The following is an 11,005-nucleotide window of genomic DNA, read 5'->3' as shown; positions in this document are numbered from 1 at the left end:
TGTTGTCTCGGATTCTCCAGCATCTGCAGTTCCTACTATCACTGTTCACAGTATTCCAGCTGTGGTCTGACTAGTGTCTTGTAGAGTTTTAGTAAAACCTCCCTATTTTTATACTTCATTCCGTTTGAAATAAAGACCAACATTCCTTTTGCCTTCCTTATTCCCCACTGAACGTGGCCGCTAGCTCTCTGTGATTTGTGGATGAGGATTCCCAAAATAATCTGTTCTGGAGCTTTCTGCAGTCTTCCTCCATTTAAACAATATTCACCTGCTTTATTCTTCCAGCTAAATTGCATACCATCATGTTTTCCCACATTGTATTCCATCTGCCAGGTTTTTACCCACTCCCTTATTCTGTCTATATCCCTCTGCAGACTCTGCGTGCCACTCTCACCACTTACCCTCCCACCTGTTTTAGTGCCATCTGTAAACTTGGTGATTGTACATTCACTTCCATCAGCCAAACCATTAATATTGACTGTAATTAACTGTGGCCCCAGCACTGATCCCTGTGGCACTCCACTCGTTACAGGGTGTCATCCTGAAAATGCTCCCCCTTATCTCAACAATGAGTCAGCCAGTTCTCTATTGATGCCAACATACTATACCCAACACTGTGGGCTCTAATTAAACAGACAAATGTGAGATATCTTATCAAACACCTTTTGAAGCCAAATATATTTCATCCATTGCTTACCCTTTATCTATTCTGCTTATAATGTCATCAAAGAACTGTAATAAATCTGTCAGGCATGATTTCCCCTTTATGAAGCCGTGCTGACTCTGTCTGATCATGTTATGTATTTCTAAAGGCACTGGAATTGCATCCTTTATCATAGATCTAGTATCTTCCCAAACTAAGCTAATAAAAATATTTACTTGATGTTTTCACATCATATATTTCCTACTCTCTAGCTGAATGGTGTGAGAGGGAGAGAGAGAGGGGATTAAATGCCCAGAGACAGTCATGTGTTCCGAAAAGATCCCAGAAGATCCCTCTCATGTGATTAACATTAAATTGAAGTTTAAAAAAATTCATTCATTACCATGGGCATCAGAGATGAAGCATTTATTGTTCACTTCCAATTGCCCTTGAGAAGGCTGTGGTGAACTTGGCCAAATGTTTATTTTCCATAAGAATTGCAACAATTCTAATCACACCAAATTCAGTACTTGTATCATTTAAACTAGCTGGAGTTAAAATATAAAAGTGGGGATGTTTTTGCTGCAGTTGTACAGAGCATTGGTGAGACTCCTGGAGGATTGTGAACAGCTTTGATCTCCTTACTTGAGAAAGTAGATAAGTATTTGAGAAGCAGTTCAGAGCAGGTACGTTGGGCTGAATCCTTGGGGTGGGAGGGTGGAGTTATCATATGAGGAAAGATTTTATATCCATTTAAATTTAGAAGAAATGGCACGATGGATCAGTGGTTAGCACTGCTGCCTCACAGCACCAGGGACCCGGGTTCGATTCCACCCTCAGGTGACTATCCGTGTGGAGTTTGCACGTTCTCCCTGTGTCTGCGTGGGTTTGCTCCGGTTTCCTCCCACAGTCCAAAGATGTGCAGGTTAGGGTGGATTGGCCATGCTACATTGCCTGTAGTGTCCATGAATGTGTAGCTTAGATGGGTCTGGGTGGGCTGCTCCAAGGGTCGGTGTGGACTTGTTGGGCTGAAGGGCCTGTTTCCACACTGTAGGGATACTATGATTCTAATAGGAGGTGATCTTACTAGGACATGGATGATCCTGAGGGTACCTGACAGGGTGGATGCTGAGGCAGTGTTCCCCTCCTCATGGGAGAGACTAGAATTAGATGATGCAGTTTTAAAATTCTGTAAGGAGTCTCTCATTCAAAACAGAGATGAAGAGAACTGTTTTCGCTCAAAGAGCCAGGAGTTTGTGAAACATTCAGAGATGGGGAATTGTTACAGAGCAGATCCCCCCATGCCTACTCCAGCTTGTTGAATGAACAGCTTTCCCTCTGTACCAATCTCCTGCTCTCTCCACATTATTTTTATCCAAATAAACACCCAATGCAGTGGAGGCAGGGTCCTGAGTATTTTTATGGCAGAGGCTAATGGATTCTTGATTAATGAGCGAGTCAAAGGTTATTGGTGTAGGCAGGAATTTAGACTTGACGCCACAAGCCTTTGAGACACTATCTTTTTGAGTCACAAGGTTGAGGGGCTGAATGGTCTACTCCTCCTCCTAATTCATAGATTCTTATAAAAAGATTCCACTTCCAAGTCTCCAAAATCCTCAACAAGGTTAACACTGTTCTTTTGAGGAAGGAAACGATTTGATAAACCATGTTTAGGAACAAAGATAGTGGCTGATATTATTCCATTATTATATCAGTTCCTTGACATTCAGACCAGGACCGGGACAGAGGGTGGGATTGAGGGAGGCTGGGATTGAGGACGACTGGGATTAATGGAAATGGATTGGGACATACTGAGATTAGAAAGAGTCTGGTGGGTCAGAGAATGGGAATGGAGGAGAGACTGGGATCGAAAGAGACTGGGTTTGGAACAGAGACTGGGATTAGAACTGGATTTGGAGAGAGATTGGATTTGGGAGAGACACTGGATTTGGAGAGAGGTGGGGATTGGGAGAGACTACATTGGGAGAGAAACTCAGATTGGAGAGGAGACTAGGATTGAGAAAGAGACTGGGATTGAGAGAATCTCTGGGATTGGATAGAAACTGGGATTGGAAGAGGGGCTAGATTTGGAGAGACTGGGACTGGGAGGGAGACAGGGATTGGGAGAGAGAGAGTGGGATTGGGAGAGAGAGTGGGATTGGGAGAGAAGGATTGGGAGAGAGAGTGGGACTGGGAGGAAGAGAGGGATTGGGAGAGAGACTGGGATTGGGAGAGAGAGTGGGACTGGGAGGGAGGGATTGGGAGAGAGATTGGGATCAAGAGAGAGGGATCGGAAGAGAGATTGGGATTGGGAGAGAGTGGGACTGGGAGGGAGGGATTGGGAGAGAGATTGGGATCGAGAGAGAGAGAGGGTTTGGGACAGACTGGGCTGGTAGTTTCTGATAGTGAACCCGGATTCCCTCGCACGGTCTGCTGATTCGGATTAGGATTCGCTTCGGTTGGATTTTGGGAACAGGATGAAGTTGCTGCCCGGGGCACCGCAAACACAATAAACAAACAGAAAAATCCCGAGGAACAGGAAACATCTCGCTCTCACCTGGCTCACTGGCTGTGTTTCTCTGGCCGGCAGTTTCGGAGATTCCAGCTGCTCATCCGTACTCAGGCTCGGATGGAGCTTCCAAATCACCCCGGGAGCTGCGATCCTACAGCTACGGAATATTCCCTGCCGCTTCTCTCCGCGTTCCCCTGCCTCTGGCTTCTCTCTCTCCCTGTCTGTCTCTGCAGCCCGCCCTGATTTTTCAATCTGATAATTACATTCCCCCACACACCAACAAATCTGTTTTTGGGGAGGCATCCACTGGCCAATAGGAAAACGGTGAAGTGCAAACTGTCTCACATAGTAAGAGAGAGAGAGAGTGACAGAAACAGAGAGAGATAAAGAAACAGACACAAACAGAGAGAGGGACAGAGATGGAGAAAGATAAAAGGACAGACAGAGGAAAAAGAGACAGAGAAAGAGAGTGACAGAGAGGGGGGGACAGAGACAGGGAAGGACACACACACAGTGACAGAGGGTGAGGGACAGAGAGAGAGGGGAACAGAAAGAGACACGGGCACAGCGAGAGTTACACACTGGGAGACACTCACTGTCAGACAGAGAGAGATAGACAAATCCACACACACAAAGCTTCAGTGAGGGACTTAGGAATACAGGGAGAGGAAAATACATACAGAGACTCACTTAGTGACGGGGAAAGACACCCAGGGAGACATAGTGCCAGACAGGTATGGAGAGAGAGGGGCGCAGAGTGGCACATACACAAAGGGGGACACAGGGAGAGGGAGGGAATAGAGACGTACAGGGAGATAGAGGGACACACACAGACATGCTGAGGGAGAGACACATGTAAAAGTCCAGAAAATGACATATACACACAAAGAGAAATAAAGAAAACGAACTGATTAAGACAGAGAAATATACACAGGGATAGAAAGACACACACACTCATACACACACACACATACACACAGAAATGTACACAGGGACATAGACTGAGACACTCTGAGGGGCAGAACCAGAAATTGAGACATTAACTTCAGAACTGTCACCTTCTGTTGTGCCACACAGATAGAGAATGACACACTCACATGCACAGACACAAGCTGAGGGAGAAAAAGACGGACAAACACACACACAGACATACATGCGCACACAGATACACAAATGCACAAGACAGACAGACACACACACACACACAAACACACACAGCAGACACACAGAGGTGTATATATTAAAGGACAGAGTCCAGTGGCATTTACTTTCAAAGCAACACTTGACAGACCCAAAATATCATGGGGCATATAAATCACGTTTTGCTTTTAAAATAATGCTTTGGGGTCTAACATTCCCGATGGTCACCCAGGTCAGTATAGTCCTGAGGTTTATAGAACTCTTTCACGTTGGACCAGAGACTACAGCTCCTGTCTAAGAAAATAGGAAGAATCTAGAATCAATGTTTGTTTACAGAGCAGAGTGCACTTAATGTACAGATACCTGTCACTGAGCACAAGGTTTCAGAGTATATTTGCATGGATTTTTTTAGAGGGAACACACAGTTTCGGAGTGTGTTTAAGACTAGGACTTCCTCTCAGGAACTTTGACAGCATATTAAATGAAAGATTGCGTTGCCACTGGAAGCTGTGTGTGTTTCAGATTCAAACATGTTTATTCCATTTCTCTCTCTGATCTGATGTCTCTTTTTTAATTCCTTCTTTCTGAGCAATGCACTCACATCTGACTGATAACAGAACTCTTATCTAAGCCGTACAGAGAAAGCACCGGGTTTGGTAAGACAGAAAACCGCCCTGCTCCAAGGAAGCCGAGAGATAGACCAAGTGAAACTGAGAGATAGGGCAGAAAGAAGGAAGGAGAGAGCAGCAAAAGCAAAATAGCAAGGAAAGAGAGGCAGAAGGAAGAAGATATGACGGAAAGAGAAAGAAGACAGTCATGTTTATAACAAACAGCAGCCGAGGTATTATTTCAATGAAATTGCGCTCTTAATTTGTGCTTAATATAAACAGGTCCGAAACAATCCATCCGAGTTTATTAACCCTTGTGTACCGCAATTTCTAAAATTTTAAGAATATTCTACAGATTCACAAAGAATCCCAGGGGGCAATGTTTGTGTAAATTACAAAAAAAAACCACAGATAGCAAGATTCACTCAAATAGAGATATTCTTCTCTTTCTACGTCACACGCAAGCAAACATTCATAGAGCCCACAGATATAGGCATCTGGACAAACAAACCCCACACCCATACCCACAAACACAGACAGACAGATGGACACACACACACTCACACACACACACAAACACAGACAGACAGATGGACACACACACACACCCACAAACACAGACAGACAGATGGACACACACACACACACACACAAACACAGACAGACAGATGGACACACACACACACACACACACCCACAAACACAGACAGACAGATGGACACACACACCCACACACACCCACAAACACAGACAGACAGATGGACACACACACACACACACAAACACAGACAGACAGATGGACACACACACACACTCACAAACACAGACAGACAGATGGACACACACACACACCCACAAACACAGACAGACAGACACATACACACACTCACAGACGCAAGCAGATAATGCACACACCCACAATCACTTACAGACACAAACACACACTTACACAGACAGATACACACAAACACCCCACACAGACAGAGACACAGACAGACACTCATACACCAGCACACACATGTATCCACATTCACAGACAGACAGACACAGACACTCATAGTCCCAGATACAGACTGACAGATGCACACACAGTCACAATCACAGACAAACATTCAGACAGACGGACAGACACACACTCACACACACACTCACACAGACAATCTTACACACACACACACAAACACACACACAGACACACACTCACACAGACACACACACTCACACACACAGCCACACACACTCTCACACACAGCCACACACACTCTCACACACACACACACACACACACACACACGGACATACACACTCTCACACACACACACACTGACACACACACACACACACAGACACACACACACACACACACTGACACTCACACACACACAGACACACACACACACACACATGCACCCACACAGACAGACACACACACACACAGACACACTCACACACACACATGCACCCACACAGACAGACACACACACTCTCACACACACACACACACACACACACACGGACATACACACTCTCACACACACACACACTGACACACACACATACACTCACACACACACACTCACTCACACACACACACTCACTCACACAGCCACACACACTCACACACACACATGCACCCACACAGACAGACACACACACACAGACACACTCACACACACACACTGGATATCAACATGTCATGCCTTGCTCTACATTACAGCAGTGAGTGTACATCACTCTGCTCCTGTGAGTGACTCTACTTGAAGAATGTCCCATATAATATGGAGAGTAATGCCCTGGTACAGCTCCCTGTGCTATGGGATGTAAGAGGTGAAGCCGTTATAGTCCTACTCTCTCTATCTCTTTCTCATTAGAGAGATGTGACTGGTGGTGGTTTAACCTGAGGGTCACCACACCCCAGGCGAGGGGAGGGGTTGAGAAGGAGAGTTCTTCATGCTAACTTCAGCCAATGTGGGAATTGAACCCATGTTGTTAGCATCGTTGCTATTGAGGAAGTCCAGTAAAGATTCCTGGGATGGCAGGACTGGATCAACTGGACTTGAACTCACTGGAATTTAGAAGAATGAGGGGAGATCTTATAGAAACATATAAAATCCTGATTTAAATGGACATGCTAAGTGTGGGAAGAATGTTCCTGATGTTGGGGAAGTCCAAAACTAGAGAATCACAGTCTAAGAATAAGGGGTAAGCCATTCAGGACTGAGATGAGAAAGAATTTCTTCACTCACAGTTGTGAACCTGTGGAATTCTCTCCCCCAGGAAGCTGTTGGGGATGGTTTGTTAGATATATTCAAGAGGGAGCTGGACATGGCCCTTGCGGTTAAAGGGACCAAGGGATATGGGGAGAGGGTGGGAATGGAATACTGAGATTTCATGGTCAACCTTGATTATACTGAATGGCAGTGCAGGCTCGAAGGGCCAAATGGCCTACTCCTGCACCTATTTCCTATGTTTCTATTCCGCATTGCAAACTAACCATGCAAGCTAACTGATCAGTTTGCCTGAGAGGCACCCTTCACAACTTCCCACCTCACCCGAGGCATGATGACCCTCAGGTTAAACCAGCACAAGTCATTTTTTTCTCTTTCTCTCTCTCTTGAATGAGCAAGTAGTCCTATCGTGCAGTAAGGCTATGGTGACTGACAGATGTACAGTATAAGGTGGAGGGCAGTGTGCTTCCTGGCCTCTCTGATGATATCACATGGAAAATGATCAAGTGCATCAGCAGGAAATCCATTTCCTCCATACACCCCTTTTCTCACTCCCTTCATTGTCCATCTCAACCCATCTTAGAATCCTACCCTTACCTTGGTGATAGCGTCTCCCTGCGGCTCTCCCATCCCTCTCTCACTGTGCCCCCATCGCAGGGATCACGCCAAATTCTCTGGATGGTCAGCTGATTGTTATGTTAGCTCAGTTGGTTGATCAGTTGGTTTTGGTGATGTAGAACGATACCGAAAGTGTGGGTTCAATTCCTATACTAACTAAGGTGGTCAATTTGATCTGTCAGCGAATCAAGGGTGATGGGGAAAGGGCAGGAAAGTGGACGTGAGGAATGTTGGATCAGCCATGATCCTAGTGATGGCAGACCGGGCTAGAGGGGTTGAATGGCCTACTCCTGTTCCTATTTCCATGGTCTTATGGCAGTCTTGCCCATCATATAGGTGAGGCATAAACTACAAACATATGAACCAGTGAATTAGGAGCAGAAGGAGACCCCATGAGCCTGTTCCTACACCAGTAAGATCACAGCTGATCTGTTTGTGTTTCAAATTCCCATCTAAACCCCAATAACCTTTATCCTTCTGTCTACCACCAGTCTATCCACTTCCACCTTCAACATACTCAATGAACCACCTGCACCACCTTCTGCGGTAGAGAGTCACACAACCCTCTGAGAGAAAAATTCCCCTCATTTTAAAACAGTGCCCCCTGGTTCTGGGCTGACCCACATACGGAAACATCCTTTTTTCCACCCACCTTATCAAGACTCCTCAGCATCTTATACGCTTCAATGAAATCACCTCCTCTCTCTTCTAAATTCCAGTGGAAACAAGCCCAAACTTTTCCTCATAAAACAGCCCACTCATTCCAGCTCTCAATCTGGTAAACCTCCTCGAAACTAGCTTCAATCCATTTATATCCTTCCTTCAAAAAGGAGACTAAAACTGCACAAGGTATTTCAATTATGTTTTCAGCAATGCTCTGTTTAACTGAAACATAACCTTCTTAGTGTAGTGCCCGGGTGTGTGCTACATTGTTGGGGGTCTGCTAAAGTGAATGAAATGTCAGACAGTGTCCTGTATCCCAGATCCTTTTTTGGGTCAGTATTGGATAGTTGGGGGATTGAAATGACTCCACAGAGGCCTGTATCCTGTCACCAAGTCACCCTTTATTTACACGTGGAGATTCCTTGACACTGATCCAGCTCTGTCAGAGCCAGCTCTCAGGGTGAACAGAAGCTCTGACCCTCCTGTTTATACTGGTCATCCAGGACTCCCTTATCGGACCAGGTTAAGAGCCCCAATCAGGGAACTCATATTCTGTGACGTCTACCTGGCTGAACTTGTTACAATTGCTACAGAGTCAAGCAGAAACATTCGGCCAATTTTTTCATTAAACCAACAGCAGAAAACACAAACAGATCTGGGACCCTAATCTGACATAAATTCATTTGTAACGCGTGGGATCAATCTCCCATTGCAAGTTTTCAGTGGTGTTTTCTTATCATGAACCTCTTGAATCTACAACTTCTTTTATTCACTTGTGGGATGTGGGCATCACTGGCTGGACCCAGGATTTATTACCCGTCCCTAGTTGCCCACTTGAGAAAGTGGGGATGAGCTGCTTTCTTGAACCGCTGCAGCCCATGTGCTGTGAGTTGACCCACAATGCCCTTAGGGAAGGAATTCCAGGATTTTGATCCAGTGACAGTGAAGGAACGGTGATATATTTCCAAGTCAGGATGGTGAGTGGCTTGGAGGGGAACTTGCAGGGGGTGGTGTTCCTATGTGTCTGCTACCCTTGTCCTTCTAGATGGAAGTGGTTGCGGATTTGGAAGGTGCTGTCTGAGGAACCTCAGTGAACCTCCCGAGGTAAAAGAAACACCTGCCATTAATCCTTATCTATTCCCCTCATTATTTTAAAAATATCTGAAGGTCACCTCTCAACCTCCTACACTCCAGTGAACTCTTATTGGTGATAGTCATAGCCTGGCATTTGTGTGGCGTGAATGTTACTTGCCACTAGTCAGCCCAAGCCTGGATATTGTCCAGATCTTGTTGCATGTGAACATGGACTCCTTCAGTATCTGAGGAGTCACAAATGGTGCTGAACATTGTGCAATTATCGGGGAACATCCCCATTTCTGACCTTATGATGGAGGGAATTTAATTGATGAAGCTGCTGAAGATGGTTGGGCTGAGGACACTACCCTGAGGAACTCCTGCAGAGATGTCCTGGAGCTGAGACGACTGACTCCCAACAACCACAACCATCTTCCTATGTGTCAGGTATAACGCTAACCACCAGAGCGTTTGCCCCCGATACCCATTCATTCCAGTTTTGCTAGGGCTCCTTGATGCCACACTCGGTCGAATGCAGCCTTGATATCAAGGGCTGTCACTCTCACCTCACCTCTGGAATTCAGCTGTTTTGTCCATGTTTGAACCAAGGCTGTAATGAGGTCAGGAGCTGAGTGGCCCTGGTGGAACCCAAACTGGGCATCACTGAGCAGGTTATCTCTGAGCAGGTGCTGCTTGATAGCGCTGTTACTGACACCTTCCATCACTTTACTGATGATCAAATGTGGCAATGTGCAGATAATCAGATTTGTTTGATCATTTCTCCCTGCCTGCCCTCCCCACTCTCCCCCTCTATTTTGTTGCCTTTCCCTCCCCATTGTCTTTGTGCTTTGTATCTCCTTTACCCTCCCTATCCCTCCTCCCCCGCTGTTTCTCTAGCCCAAAGCCCACCTTCACCCCCACATTCTCACACAATCGTGTTAGTTCCCCATTGTCACTGATGGAACCTGCCCAGATCCCTCGCTGCTGCAGACTCTGATAACTCACATAAACCTGTCTGTTCAAATCATTTGCATTGGAAATAACTTTGAATGTTTCCATCTGATTTGAGTACAACTGTTGTGAGAAACTGTTGACGGGACAGACTTTATGGAAATGACAGTCAGAACTCTGTGCAGGAGATCAAAGTTTAAATCTTACAGTGAAATCTCTGCTTGTATCAGTGTCTAACTATCACACTGAAAACAGAGACATGCGGTTGGGTGTGTGACCACCTGGTCAAAACAAAACACCCAGTTCTCCCTGTCAGTGGCAAAATTTAGCAACAGATTGAAAGGACTTTTCCCAAACATTATAAATAAACCAACAAGTTTCAGCAGATAGATCAGAAGGATGACTGTCACCTGTTCACAAATCCCAACAGTGCAGTACTCCCTCAGCACTGACCCTCCGACAGTGCGGCGCTCCCTCAGTGCTGACCCTCCGACAGTGCGGCTCTCCCTCAGCACTGACCCTCCGACAGTGCGGCTCTCCCTCAGCTCTGACCCTCCGACAGTGCGGC

General features: G+C 45.9%; 1 protein-coding gene across 1 annotated transcript in view; it reads right to left on the bottom strand.

Moving 5' to 3' along the window:
* miga2 (mitoguardin 2) overlaps positions 1-11,005 on the bottom strand; it is a 74,526-nt gene that overhangs the window by 32,090 nt on the left and 31,431 nt on the right. Inside the window, exon 4 of the mRNA XM_048613415.1 lies at positions 3,201-3,407. Within this exon, the coding sequence (XP_048469372.1) occupies positions 3,201-3,407 (207 nt within the window). The remainder of the gene's footprint in view (positions 1-3,200; positions 3,408-11,005) is intronic.

The sequence above is a fragment of the Rhincodon typus genome, chromosome 28 (assembly GCF_021869965.1).
Source record: "Rhincodon typus isolate 14 chromosome 28, sRhiTyp1.1, whole genome shotgun sequence".
Taxonomy (NCBI): domain Eukaryota; kingdom Metazoa; phylum Chordata; class Chondrichthyes; order Orectolobiformes; family Rhincodontidae; genus Rhincodon; species Rhincodon typus.
Note: the sequence above shows the minus strand (reverse complement) of the source record. Positions and strands in the feature narration are given on the sequence as shown.